Below are 15,340 nucleotides of genomic sequence, written 5' to 3' on the forward strand. Positions count from 1 at the left end.
GACATTGACTTCCTGTCCCATTACCAATGCTGATTTCTCCACACCTACTAGCCCTCTGCATACCCCACCCTATCTATTCATGCCTGCTATTGTCATTCACCAGCCATTGTCATTCAGCTTCTGTAATCACTCCACTTTCCAAGAGATAAGGACTGATGGATTCACATTCTAGCTGTATCTGAAGAAGTGTGGTGTGACTCACGAAAGCTCATCCCCTACCACAATTTTTGTTAGAGCAAGTTGTGGGCGTCATGAACTGTGAATGAATGTTCCCCATCCTTTCCTTTTAGCAGAGCAGGAAGGGAGTTCTCTTGCCAATCAAAACTGAGTGCATGCTTCAGGAGAAGTAACTGACTCCTATTTTTCAGTCCTCTTCTTTCAGCCTGGCTGGCTTTCAGCATTAGAGCCTCCCTGGGAGAAAATATAGTTTGGAAAGCACATTAAGGTAAGGAGAAGACCTCGGAGTTTAGTTTCCCCTCACTCATGCTTTCTATTTTTGTTTTAAAATAGAACATAGCTCTAGCCTTCTTTACAAAGTGGAAGGAGCTGCCTTTCTTTCTCCACGAATAGCAACCGGGAAGGGGAAAAGATGCACAGCTTCGTGCTTTTACATGAAATTACAAGCGGCATGAGCTCTCCGATCCTGAGTCATTAGCGCTCTCTTGTGCAGAAAGATCGTTGATCTATCTCATGTTGGCTGCTTTTGTATATTTGTTGATTGGAGGGAGGCAAAACCTTGACTTCTGTCCCAATTCCTCCCCTCCTCTCCCCCCAGCAGCTTTGCTACTAAATAGTCCATGATTGGAAGGAACACTGTACACAGAAATACCAACTGGGATGATTCTATCTGGTGGGAACTCTTCCGGTGGGATAGCATCTCTGTCATGCTGAGATCTGCTGGTGCTAAGTTATTCTTTTTCCTTGCTGCCTCAGCCTCTTCCGGCTCCCTCTGTCCAAGAAAACGAAGCATGTCAATGAGGTGACAGAATAACCATTTAGAAGTCCTCCAAACACTTACAAATGTGGGATGTAATTTTGTTTGGACAAGTAACATCTACAGTACTTCTGAATAGAGTATAGTTTGGGTTTGGGTCACAGTGAGCAAAATTTTCCCTAGCAGCTGGCTGGGCCTTCATGAGCAGAATTTTACACCCTGATAATCCCATGGACTTCAACGTACTTAGAAGGGTGTACTCTGCTGAGGGTGGGACTGTAGGAGGCTGAGCTTTGATTCTACCCTAGGGGTTGAACTCCCTGGGTTTCCATTCTCTGTGTTTCACCTGCAGTATCGAAAATACCCATACTGGAATAACCATAACTGATATTTTAACTAATACAAATAACCATAACTGATATATTTAACTAACAGAACCAATCTGCATTCAAAAGCTGTGGGAACCATAACAATGTCAACTTCAGTCAACAAAAGAATGAAAACAACACACACACACACACACACACACATACACACACGCACAGCCCTATCTACCCCTATGAAAAGAAAGCAGAATGAACTCAAAGCAGCACACACACACACACACACAACTCCCACCCCCCACGAAAAGAAAGCAGAATGAACTCAAAGCAGCTAAACCTTCTCTATAGAGCTGGCCCCAGCAGCTCTGCTTGCACTCTCTCTCGCTCTCTCACTTACTCACGAATGGGAAAAAAAAATCAGAATGAACTCAAAGCAGCTAAACGTCCTCTGCAGAGCTCGTGCAGAGTTCCCCCTCAAAAAAAAAGTCCTGCACTTTCTTATTCTTAAGCAGTTTAGAGAGATGATAACCTCACCCATCTACCTCATGGGTCATCAACTGAGTAAATTGTTGAGTAAATTCTGTATATTTGATATATCTCTAAGCAATCTTCTTTGATCTTGATGCAAGCTTCTCCTTGTTGCTAACTCCCTCCAATTTGCAGGGAGACCTCATTTGGGTAACAATATGTTACCCCTAAAATGGGTTTCATTTACCTTACTTTTGGGTCAGCGCTTGACCTCTCTGTGTTTCTGTAGTCCCTTCCTTTTGCTCCCTCCGTGTTGGCATTTCCTCTGCCACATCTGTGGCAGTTTCAGACCCCCTTTTTTGCTGGCCCCACATCATTCGATATCCTGGCACTCCAGCCCACCCCATCAGAGTTCCAGGATTCCTCACCCCACAACCCACTTCAAGACAAGTTATATAGTTATTATCACTGCACCTTCACTTAAACATGTACTAGTATACCTAGGGGATTCATACATTATTATCCACACTAAACTTTACAATCTCTGATTATGGCAGACCTAGATCTATAGCTGTTTGTGGTATGGACTGTGTGCAAGTGAATTTTCCAATGTTTGCCTATGTGTTTTTGTTGTGTTCTTTATTTAGTAGTAGTAAAGCTGATTTCTGGCTCTTGCGTATTGTGTCTTGTTAATTCCCCATCAGGATTTTTTTTGGTTATTTCCCCACTGTGGTAGTTAAATTACCAGAAGGCAGTGCACCCAGGGTTCTCCCTCCCTCCCTGTGCCTCCTGTTGGTTTCTCAGTAACAAGAAGAGTGCCCTCCCCAGGACCCTAGAATATATTGGAAGAGATCCCTGCTTGTAAGCTTACTCTGCGGATGCACTCTAAGATCTGCTCAGAGTATTGTTATTAGGGGAAGGGATGCAGACACATGTAGCCATTCAGGTAACACCCACCTCTTTTTAGAAAGCCAAAGGTTTTAAAAGCTTTTAGGTAAACACAGCATGTCATTTTAACTTTTTTTAACTGTGGAATTTATCTGGTAAATAAATGATTTATAAAAATATAAGCAGGGGGCCCACAAGGACTTGCAGGGAGGCTTCACATTTTCCCTTTCCCCTCTATTTCCTGTTTCCATTCTCTGAAAGCTCCCATGGCTTCTACCCTTTCCCTACCTCCTTCTCTCCTTCCTGCCCTCCAGCCAACCTACCTTTATTCAGTTTTTCTTTCTTCCTTAACCCTGGCAGCCTCTCCCTGGGAAAAGTCTGGCCAAGTTCTATGGTGGCAGCCACTGGGCTTGGCTCAATTGCTTAGTGAGGAACCTGCAGGGACATCTTATTTCCCCATCCCCTCTATTTCCCTCTTTTATTCTCCAGGCATCCTCCATATCCTCACCTGACCCTGTTTTCTTCTTTCCTTCTCCTGGCAGTTCTGTTGTGGTCACCTGTAAATGGCCACGGAGGGCATTTGTTTCTTAAAGTTACACATGCTGCATCTATTATTTTGCCTCTGCTGTTTTGGATGGCAGATTTAAGAAGATTCCCTGGAATGAGAGGCTATGCCCTTGTTTACTTGGGGAGGTTGAAACCCAGGAACATGTGTTCCTGAGTTGCCCTAAGGAAGCACGTACGAGATTTAATTCCCTTTCTGGAAGGTATCTCAGAACATTTGGATAAGAACAAATTAGAGAAACTGTTGTCAAACTCAGATTTTACTGCACTATACCAGATAGCGAAATTTTGTGCTCTGGTTGTTAAAGCCCATTAGAATGTAGACCTCCATTTTGGTTGCTTGCTTAGAACTATGCTGACTTCCTGGTTTTTACAAATTTTTATAGATATTAGGAAATTATGTTTTTAAACTGTATATATTCATATGTTCCATGTTGTAATGGTTGTAAAATGTGCACTCAAATTTTTATGGTAAATGTACTGGCTAAGTGCTGTAATAAAGAATCATCTATTATTTTGGGATTTTTAAAAACCTGCCAGTGGTTTTTTTTTCTGATTTCAGTTTCTGCAAACCTGAGGCATTATGCAGGTTTGTAGAAATATCTATCTTGTCTGTTCATCCACGCAGGTTTGACAATATTGAAAATTAGCTATATTGATTCATTGTTTTATTGCATTGTTTGTTTCATGTATTAACTTGTTTTATTGCATTATTTTCTAATGTCTTATAATCCAGGTTCTTTTGTTTGTGTTCTTCAAAATATGTATTACACATTTTTTATTTTGTTGCCTTCTAATTCTGTAATTCCTCTTGTGTCTCAGCAAGAAAGGTGGACTATAAGCAAAGTAAGTAAAAAAATAAATGTGGCACTTTAATTTTTGCAACAGGGCTGGCGGTGCTAGATCTGGGAAGAAACCCTGAGTTCTTGTGGCAGCTATTCTTCAACTACATTTCTGCGGCTTAAGTCAAAGAGGACTGCATGTGATGGGCCCTTCCCCAAGCACCTTGCTCTTTGTAATCCTGTCCTGCTGCTGCAGGGATACAGCAGGCCACCATGATGCTAATTCTGGTCCTTCTTCTATCCGTGTGCCAAATGGTGGGCCATGGGGCTACTGGGGAAGTGCAGAACGTTGTGGGGCTGGCCACTATGCTGTTGGTTTCTCCCTGAAGGTATAACTGGCCTTTTCTGACCCTCTCATGCTGACTAGCTACCACAATCCCTGAAGTTTCTGCTCTTCTTCTTAAAACTGTCAACAGAAATGTTCAGCAATTATTGGTCCATGTAAACCACAAAACAGTTCCATGCAGGGCTGTAACCACAGGGATGTCCCACCTCAGGACATCCATGGCCTCTTCGACTGGTTTCCAGTTTTCATTAGAAACAAGTTTCTAGTCTAGAGGTCCTCATGATACTCTAGGATTCAACCAAAACTCTATGCTAGACCATCACCCCCATGTGATGACATCTCTTATGGTTTCACGCACGTTCATGCAATACTGAATTGCTTGTGCACATCTCACCCAAAGACTGAGGTGTGAGCTAAACAGAGCACTGCCTGCAAATGTGCTGCACTCCCAACTGTACTCCCGCTTTTTCTCAATGGCAGGGGACTGGGGATAATGCAGATGTTTACTCACCAAGGGCAGGAAAGTGGCACGCCTATCTGGAGGGTTGTGCTAAGGACAAAATGAGGTGGACAGCTTTTTTTTTTGCCACCCTGAGCTCATTGAAGAAAAGACTGAGGTAAAAACATATATTTACACTTCTGTTGTGGATTCACAGAACATGAATTCTCAGAAAATGAATTCTTACGATTGTTTGGAAGACAGAGTGGTTTATTTTTTTAAAAAAATATATCTCTATGCCACTTTTCCACCTTAACAGCAGCATTTAAAATAAGGTATATATAAAATATTTAAGTGAAATAGTGTTAAGTGTTAAGTGAAAACATATGGACACATAAATATACACTAGACCACAACCAGAGAGGCAGGCCAATAAGAGTTACTTGGGGTATGCCAAACAAAACATAAATGTCTTCAGGGCTTTTTTTCAGTGGGAATGCGGTGGAACGGAGTTCCAGCACCTCTTAAAAATGGACACATGGCCGGTGGCCCCGCCCCCTGATCTCCAGACAGAGGGGAGTTTAGACTGCTGGTGCGGAGGGCAATCTAGACTCCCCTCTGTCTGGAGATCAGGGGGCGGGGCCACCGGCCATGTGACCATTTTCGCCAAGGGCAATTTAAACTTTAAAAAACTCCCTGCTTGTTCAAGCTGACCCAAAGTGACGTCATTGTGCGGTCTTGAGTTCCACCACTTGAGTTCCACCACCTCTTTTCCCAGAAAAAAAGCCCTGAATGTCTTCATCCACGGGTGGAAGGCAACAATAGAGGCAGACAGATGAATCTCCCTGAGGAGGGAGTTCCAAAGTTCTGGCACTACACTTGAGAAGGTCCTTTATTGGGTTGCCACCTACCTACCCTCAGGTGGCATGGGCACCTGAAGCAAGGCCTCCAAAGATGACTAGAGTGGATGGGTAGGTTTATATGGGAGAAGGTGATCCTTCAGATATTAAGCCAGTTTCAATTAGTACCGGAAGTCAAAGGTTGGATCCTGTCGATTTGTTTTGCTGGGAGAGGGACCTTCCGCCAGTGATAGAAGCATCGCCTTGATCCAAGATGCTATTCTGAATACCTTGGATCAGGGGACGGCGGCTTCCACTGGAGAAAAGCACCTCAGAAATGAGAACAGAGTAAAGGAACCAACCCATAATCCTCAAGATCAGTGCGTAGTCCAAGATGACTTGAACAAGTGCCGGACTCCTGTGCCACACTTGTAGCATTTAAAACAGCCTGCTGAAGAACAAAACCGTAACGATTGTTTGCTAAAAGAGGCTATTTTAGAGAATGGAATCAGTACTCTTTTGTAACACATTTAAATGGAATCCTTCTCAAATCCTTTTCCCCATTTTGCTTTCTCTCTCTTTCTCTGCCTTTTTAATATTTGCCTACAGCGTGAACTTTACATAACTCTTCATAGGATCTTCAAAGAATCCAAAGATAAGGATCTTACTACGCTTTTCATGTTCAGTCTAGGGTAGTTATTAAAATACTTCCCAGTCTTGGCTACAATGCTGTGCACATGGTAGTCCCCACAAAAATCAATGTGCCTGACCCTCAGGTAGTTATGGGAGCCTTAGATCTTCCTCCCAGCACACTTTGGGTCCAGTTTTCTCACTATTTCTTTCTCTCCTACCTCAGATAGAGCCGTATCAAGGTGGTGATGAGGACAGCGATGACACATCTGTGAATGGCATCCGTCTGATATGCTCTAACGGTTCGCTTATTTCATCCAGTGTTGCACAGTGAGTAGCTGTTCATGAACTAATATCACTGTTTAGATGCAACAGGCCCTGTTGTTTGTCCTCATCCCCCATGTGTACCTTGCTTTTTCAGGTTGTTAGTAGGGATCCAGGAGTGGTCTTAGCCCTGGTCAACTGGGGTAGTTGCCCTGAGCTGGACAGGGCCCCAACCACCCATAGTGTCATCTGTGCCTCCTACATATCTGTCATGAATGTATATTGGCTCTGCCTCTGGTCTCTGAGAGTATGGGAAGTTCTTTATTGCTGCAATGCCAGTAGGTTATCTCGCAAATGTTTACTTTCTTTTTCTCGCTCTGTTGAGCCAGTGTCCAGCTGAAACTGGTTCGAAAGGTATCCTCCTTGGGAACCAAAGATAAGTTCATCTTTCTCACTGTCTACTCTAAAACAATGTTTCACTCCAACCCCCGCCCCTGTTAACGATCTTCTTTCTCAAAGGCAGGAATATTCCCTATAACTAACCCTGATAGCCCCACATACGCCACTTCTGCCAATTCCACTGTCTGAGCACCTTGAACTGAATGCATCTCTATTAAAGTTACTACAACTGGAACACCTGTGTGTTAAATGTGGAGAACTTGTGGGATCTAACTGCCAGGGACTGACACATAGGTTGAAAGAACGGGGAAAGTCAAGTAGGTTCCTGCAGCCACCCATGTATGCCTGCCCCATCCAGGGCTCAGTCAGCCAGATCAGGATGCCAGGCAGTGGTGACATGTGCTAGCCCCTGGCTCCATAGTGCTATAGTGGGAGCCTGTACCCACCCACCTGGCAGATGGCTTGAGGACAGGAGCACATGCCTGACTACCCGATAGCTAGTTCAGGGGCATGAGCAGGTACCCACCCTTGGCAGCTGGTAGCTCTCATCAGCCTAGATGTTGGCTTGGGGACAGAATACCACTTATGCCTTCTCAGCGACCAGGGTTGCGGGGTTGCTATGCAGAGGCAGGCAATGGCAAAACACCTCTGTTAGAGTCTCTTGCCTTGAAAACCACAGCAGGGGTCACCATAAGTCAGATATGACTTGATGCTGGACAAGGAACATTTATCTCTGCTGGTACTGTTAGAGTGATCACAGTCGACTAGTCCACTCTTATCCATTGGTTGGAAGATTAGGAGAGTTACTCTTTGCTGGTGATCCATCCAAAACAAAGGAGCTGTCATAAATTCCTCTACCCTCAATTTACATTCCTCCTGACCAGAACAAAGTGTGAGATCAAGAGTGTAACCTGCACAATGTATGGACCTATGGTTGTCCTGAAGAATATGAAATCCTGAGCCGCTCCTGACAAGGAAGCCTCAGTATGAATGTTGAAGTTCCCCAAGGAAACCAGTCTAAGGGCCCTAATCACCATCCCCTGAGACCCCCTCTGTCAGCTCAGGGAAGGAGACTGTTAGACAAGGGGGTGGGCTGTGCACCAACAGAACCCAAAACCTCCCTCTTAATCTCAACATAAGGTACACAGCCTCAGAACTGGAAACATCTGGGATAGAGCAATATGCTAGGGGGATAGGATCTTTATAGACCACAGAGACACCACCTCCTTACCCTCTAGGCCTATCTTGCTGTACCACCAAGAACTCAGGAGAATACAGTTGGGAGAGGTTAACCCCTCTCCATTCCCCAGCCAGATCTCAATGATAAACATCGGGTCAGCTGTCTCATCCAGATAAAATCTGGGATGGCTTCTGTTTTTTCCTGTGACTGACCTGGCATTTAGCAGTCAGGACGGAGTTATTGGTATGGTTACTAACATAACTTCAACTGGAAGAAGAGCCAGAAAGTGCAACAGCATGCAAATATCTGTTGTCCCTTTCCCTTCCCTGGTCTGCTCTTCCCACCACCACATCTCCCCCACCCCAGACACTATGAATCATAGAACCATCTGTCACCCCATTCCATCCCTCCAAGCTAGGGTTGCCAGGTCCCCTTACCCTCCCAGTGGGAGGGGGGAGACCTGGCACTTACCTCATGCCTTCCCAGTGCATGTGTGATGATGTCACTTCCGGGAAGTGATGTCATCACACTGGGCGCGGGAGCGCTCCTGTGCTTTGCAAAGGCTGATTCTCAAAGAAGCGCAGGAGTGCTCCCCCATTCTGTGCAGGGCCGATTCTTTGAGAATCAGTCCCAAATGATGCGTGGGAGCGCTCCCACTGTCAGCACAATGATGTCACTTCTGGAAATGATGTTGCTGTGTCTGCGGGGAGTGTGCATGCCACCTGTGATCTCAGGGTGCCTGCTGGTAGTGGGTGATCTCCGGGCAGCCCAAAACCTCCCACCAGCTGCCATCGACCAGAGGGGAAGCAGTTAAACTCTTGGGAGATCGCCTGGCCGCCACCAGCGGGCACCTGGGGTCCCTACTCCAAGCACATCTCTCCCACCAGAAGGAAAAGGAACCAATAAAAAGCAGACACATCCACAGCTCATACTCAATATACAAAAATTCAGATCAGCCTCTCACCTGGATTTGAGTAGAAACACACAAACATACATATAATTCATAGATGCAGAGGAGTTAGCCGTGTTAGTCTGTAGTAGCAAAATCAAAAAGAGTCCAGTAGCACCTTTAAGTTGGTTAGTCTTAAAGGTGCTACTGGACTCTTTTTGATTTTGATACATATAATTCAGCTCTCATCTCGTGAAAAACAAAGTGTTGCAACCCCCCCTCCCTCCTGTGTGCAGTGCTGACTGTTCCCCCACTTAAAGTAGCCTGCTTGGCATCGACCAGAATATGTCCTTTTCTGAAAAGGCCTCTCTGAGAAGTTGCGGAGGGGCTGCCCTCTCTAGAAACGTTTAGTTAGATTATGCGAGGTCATTTTAGTTACCAGGTTTGTATTGGGTATGGCAACTCACTGCATGGAACCAGGGTTCAGGACATGGTGGACTATTCTGGGGTGGGCCTCAGCACAGTGCAGGGCACCAAGAACCCCCCCTGGGGGCATGCCCTGGGAGATGGCATCAGGCCCCATGACCTGGGAGATCCTGCAGAGGCCAAACAGTGCCTCTGAGCCTCAGGTGGCCTGATCGGAAAGGAACACAGTCAAGCTGGGAGAAGTGACATGGTACTGCTGGTGGGGCAGAAACTAGCCAAGGAGGCAGGAGTTTTAAAAGGGGCAAAAGAAAAGAGGCTTGGGAACACGAGTGAGGAGCAAGGCAAGAACAGGACAGTGGAAGGTCGGAGAAGGGGGCAGGCAGGCAGGCTCCGCTGGGATCCAAGGACGGGTGGATGCCTGTTGGGAACTCACTTCCCCAGGAGGTTAAGGCTCACAAGAGCACTTGGAGCAGCCTGGCTAGCCTATGAAGCTCCCACCGCACTACAGAGATGGCAGAGATGTGAGAGGGACAGCTGGGGACTGCACTTAAACTCCACCCCACGTGGCAGCCACCAGAGAGAACGAAATGCCTATGGATCACAGCTTGGTTGGTGGAGGGCACACACCCCAGGTGAGGCCGGAGATGAGAAGTCAGATATGCCAGCAACCCTAAGACCGAGCATCCTGCCTCTGTGACCTGGGGAAAACGGTCACATTGAGGTATAGCCTGTGTGTGTTATGTGCCATCAAGTCACTTCCAACTTATGTTGAACCTGTGTATGAATGACCTCCAAAATGCACTATCATTCTCAGTCTTGCTCTGATTTTGCAAACTTAAGGCGATGGCTCCCTTTATCAGGTCATTCCACCTCATGTTGGCTCATCCTCTTTTCCTACTGCTCTCATATTTTCCTAGCATTATTGTCGTTTCCAATGAATCTTGTCTTGTCATGATGATACAACCAAACAGGTATAGACTGCAAGCATCTTTTACTGAGGAGGGGGCTGGGTTTTTTTCCTTTTGTGATATGTAAGTCACCTTTAGCTATGAAGAAAGGCAGTATATTAATATTTTAATAAATAAATAAAATTATAGACTAATAATGAGAAACTAGCCCTCAAATTTTCTAAATAAAGATTGAGTGGGATCCATTGATTTTTTTCTGTTCTTGCAAGAGGTAGATGGATGATTTCACCAAATGTCCTCATCTTATTGCAGCTGTGCCATGCAGCATCTTATCTATATGCTTCCGTTGTCTTACAGTATTGGCTTTTCAGGGTTGCACCTGACTGCTGTGGGAAAGGGAGGGCAGGGAAAAGATAATCCCCAGAAGGGGAAATCTGGACAGATCCATCTCATTGCTGATCCATTCTGAGGCTTTAAAGGTTTTATATACTACTAGCAGAAAAATCTGAATATATTTCTTTGGTTAATTCTCTTGTTTTTCTTCGGCAGGTGGGGTACTTGGTCTGGGCGCTACTTTTGCCCAAATGGTGGTAAAATGGTGGCCTTCTCTCTGCGAGTGGAAGTACCCCAGTGGCTTGGTGATGATACTGCAGCCAACAACATCCAATTCCGCTGTGAAGATGGGCAGGTGCTGGTCGGCAAGTCACATGAATGGGGTACTTTTGGCCCCTGGAGTAAAAGATGCAAGATTGGGATCTGTGGCTTAACGACAAAGGTAGAGAGTGAGCGAGGTGCTGACGATGACACGGCACTTAACGATGTGAAGTTCTGCTGCTGTTAATGGAAATATATAACTTCTTCCATGTTAACCACACAGCGTTGTTGTGGATTTGCTAGATATGAATGATATCCCCCGCCCCAGTTAAGTCTTACCTTTTAAATAGAGACTTGTGTGAGTTTCTCTAAAATTTACATTATTTAAATATGAATTTATAATCTCTGGATGGGAAGAGAAACCAAAGAAGAGCATAAGAGGAGTATAATTTTGTAGGTTTATATTAATACTGGTGGAGGCAGTCCACTGAGCCATGTTCCTCAGCTTTGCAGCCATCTAGTGCTCCCATGGTATGTCTTGAGACACACAGGGGAATCCAAAGTGCCACTGAGGTGGTGGCGGGCAGCTGTTGACACAAAAGAAATGCTGCTACTCCGTTCCCTAAGGAAATTCCACAGGGGGAAATAACAACACAGACCAGAGCCCACAGCAACCCCAGAAACACCCACCAACCAGTCAATGGCAGCCGATGTTGCCCCTGTGCGTGGCACACATAGGTGCAGCCAATCACCAGCTGCCAATCTGGCCACTGACATTTGACATCACACCCATCACCTCAGAAAGCCAGCACACAGGGAGGAAAGACCCAACAACAGCCCAACCCCCAAGAGAGGTATGTGGCCCAACCGGCTCCCCTCAGTCCATAGGGAAATGACCCCTTTGCAGTGAACAGGATGCTCACCCTTTCCTAGCAAGGACCAGGGCCGTTTCCACATGGCTTACCTTGTTCTGGAAAACAGCGAAATCTCATGAGAAGACGCTGTTATCAGGTGAGAAGACGCAATTACAGAGTCTTCTCGCGAGATTTCACACGAGATTTCACTGTTTTCTGGAACAAGATAAGCCGTGTGGAAACGGCTCTAATTGGCAGCAAAAATACTCCTCACATGCAGCCATCCCTGCATCAAGCCACATACCCTCTCCCCTGAAAAGTAAAACTAGAAAGGACAAGAAAGACAGAGGCCAGGCATGAACCCACAGCTCCCACACTCAAGACCTGTATTCTAACAGCTAGGGCTCAGCTCCTTCAAGGCAAAGGGCTCCATGGTTGCTTGGCCTGCTGATCCACATGCCACTCTGGGGCATTCACAGTTGTACCTTGTCCCCTTGCCTGGTGAGCAGCCCTCCATGTTGTATGGCTTTATGTCCATGTGCATGCCCTGCTGCCTGCTATTCGCTTTTTGTGGGTCAAAAGGGGCTGCTGAGGGAGGGGGAACATGGGGAATATTGGCTTCTGTGAGCACCTTCTGCTTCATTAGAATCCAGTTCCTGTGCACCCAAATGGCTGCTTTTGTGAAACTCAGAGCTCCCTGCAAAAAACAAAAAGATTGGTACAGATTTATGTCACATCAAGTCACAAGGAACTGCTTTTCATACACTACAGAAGCTAAAAACAGCCTCACTTGTAAACGCTGATATGAGGCAGATCTTACGATAGTTTGAGACCAAATGTAATACATTATGGTTTTCCTTACTTAATGAAGCATATCGGGACATACTATAATTCTCTCTAATTTATATTCATTGCAAGAAAATGTGTATCGAAGCATGCATTGTCCGTAATGGATATCAGTGGACAGTTTGCTGGACTTAGTTTGGATGAATAAGTGTTAAAATTGTGGCAAATTTCCACTATAATTGAAACTGATGCCCAGTGACGGGTCTATCTTGTAATGCATTTTGTGGAAGAAAAGGCTTGCTTGGCTTCATCTCTTATCAGCTATTATGAAGTTTTTTTCCAATGATACTGTGGAACAGCTTTTGCTTGATGTATTGTCGAAGGCTTTCACGGCCAGAGAACGATGGTTGTTGTGGGTTTTCCGGGCTGTATTGCCGTGGTCTTGGCATTGTAGTTCCTGACGTTTCGCCAGCAGCTGTGGCTGGCATCTTCAGAGGTGTAGCACCAAAAGCCCCTGGCCTTGAGAGATCTCTGTCTTTTGGTGCTACACCTCTGAAGATGCCAGCCACAGCTGCTGGCGAAACGTCAGGAACTACAATGCCAAGACCACGGCAATACAGCCCGGAAAACCCACAACAACCAGCTTTTGCTTGGCCGGCAGACGATTTCCGGGTTCAGTCTTTAACATCTCTGCTCAAAAGACCCTGGAGAGCTATTGCTGATCAGAGTACACAATAAGACCATAGTCAGTAAAGGCAGCGGCATGTGTCCAAGTGCACAGAAAGAAGGCTTGCATACAGTGGTGGAGGATCTATCGGCGCACCTGCATATCTGTCAGACTATGGAATCCCAGTTATCTCGAGTTTGTCTCCCACCCCTTCTGCAAGAAGCACCCTGGCTGAACGAAAGCTTTGTTGAGAATGGCATGTAAAACGAAAGTTACAATACATCAAACACCCGGTCCCAGCCTCCCCCCTTAGTCCTGTCTGCGAAGGCCTGAGAAGACGAGGACATCACGGTCGTTGGCTGGACTGGATAGATAAGCCTCTTCGCTCCCATGAGTCTGAACGGCCTGGACGACATCTGGGACTAGAGGGAGGAAAGCTGGAAAACTACTGGTTATAACATAAGATAACATGGCGGTACTCTGGCTAGAGAGCTGACATCCTGACAATATCGACATGCTGCATGGCCATATAGAATCTTTAAGAGTAATGTAAAGGATTAGAAGGCAGGTTTAGGACTTACACGGAGGGTGTGTTGGCAAAATACAGCTCTTTACTTTTTCCTATAGGAATGAATGGTGGTGGTGAAGAGTGCCCTCAAGTCGTATCTGACTTATGGCAACCCCTGGTGGGGTTTTCATGGCAAGAGGCTAACAGAGGCTGTTTGCCATTGCCTGTCTCTGCAACCCTTCACTGGAAGTTTCCCATCCAATTACTAACCAATGCGGAGTCTGACAAGATCATGCTCACCTGGGCTATCCTTGTGAGGGCACAGGAATGAATAGTTTCCATTATATAGCAGAAAGTTAAAGGATTTGCTTAGAGTCATTGTTAGGATGAGAAATAATGCTGATTCTCTAGGGGCACTAACCATTGACAAATCTGCTCCTGTTTGCCTAACCCCATCACTCTTACTTCAAGTCTTTAATCTTGGATTCTCTTTATTGGTCACATCACAGAGTGACGCCATGTTGGAATCTGGGTATTATCTATCTGGATTACTTCCAACGCAACAAAAGATCAGGTAGCATGAAGACTTGGGTAAAGAGGAGGATTTCGTAGTTACTGAAGAGAGAAATCTTGTATGTAATCTGTTGGCTGTTTCAAATTTTATAACTTTTCTACTTCTGTGCAGGATAAAAGATACAAAAATCATGTAGATCTATTTGTCAGGTTTGCAGGAGCCCATAGGATGAGTTCAAGTAACTATTTTATCCAGGTAGGTATCATTTGACAGTATGATTATGATAAGAAGTTTTCAGCACATGCTAATAGTGAATTTTTTTAAAGTCTCCAAAGATTAATTATTATCAATGGGGAGAAAGTTCCTCTGTAAGGAGATTTTTGCCATCCTATGGATTAATTGTTAACACATCATATAAACCTGCCCTATATATGTAGGCTGACAGGGACATCAAATAAAGTTAATGCATAATCAGGGAGAAATTGTATTATTTTGCTAAAAGCTAAATTGAGAAGGAGATGTGAACATTTTATATTTAATTCCTGTATTTGCACTAAAGGGTGTGGAACATGATCCAGCATAGTGTAGGCTATGAACTCAAGTAAAGTGCACCTGAGCTGAGAGGCATGGCTGGACATAGATTCGAGGGGATAGATTGACTCAGGGTTGCTAACTTTTAAACTGGTCCCTCTAGCTGTTCCTTTAATATCAGTTTGATTGGCAGTAATTGTCAGATGATAATTATGCCGTGAAAAGTTTCAACTGCCCCTTTCTACATATTAAGCCTCTCTTAAAGGGACAGGGCAGTTTTTGTTGGCCAGCTGACAACTCTTCTGTACCTGGTAAGGGGCCTATGCATGTAGAGGGGAGGGGAGTTAATCGGCCCTATGTGGATCCTTTTGTATGTGGTCATTATGCCTGTACTACAATAGATAAGAGCTCCTAAATATGTACAAGATAAGATATATATATATATATATATATATATATATATATATATATATATTGTAAGATTTTTTTAACCTAAGAATTCTTAACTATATCCAAAATGACTTCAATATAGAGAGGCATGTTTTGAAAAGCTTTTTCTGCCAAGAAAGGAATGTATTTGTTCACGGTTATTTTTGCTTATATAACT

The 15,340-nt window shown here is 44.9% G+C and overlaps 1 protein-coding gene across 1 annotated transcript; it reads left to right on the forward strand.

Moving 5' to 3' along the window:
• The first annotated feature begins 345 nt into the window (after nucleotides 1-345).
• LOC129326525 (vitelline membrane outer layer protein 1-like) lies at nucleotides 346-11,120 on the forward strand. The gene is made up of 4 exons (XM_054974732.1): nucleotides 346-445; nucleotides 4,066-4,348; nucleotides 6,440-6,543; nucleotides 10,829-11,120. The coding sequence occupies exons 2-4, from the start codon at nucleotides 4,163-4,165 to the stop codon at nucleotides 11,118-11,120; spliced, it is 582 nt and encodes a 193-aa protein (XP_054830707.1). The 5' UTR covers nucleotides 346-445; nucleotides 4,066-4,162.
• Nucleotides 11,121-15,340: the final 4,220 nt, after the last annotated feature.

This window comes from Eublepharis macularius, chromosome 3, assembly GCF_028583425.1.
Source record: "Eublepharis macularius isolate TG4126 chromosome 3, MPM_Emac_v1.0, whole genome shotgun sequence".
Classification (NCBI taxonomy): Eukaryota; Metazoa; Chordata; class Lepidosauria; order Squamata; family Eublepharidae; genus Eublepharis; species Eublepharis macularius.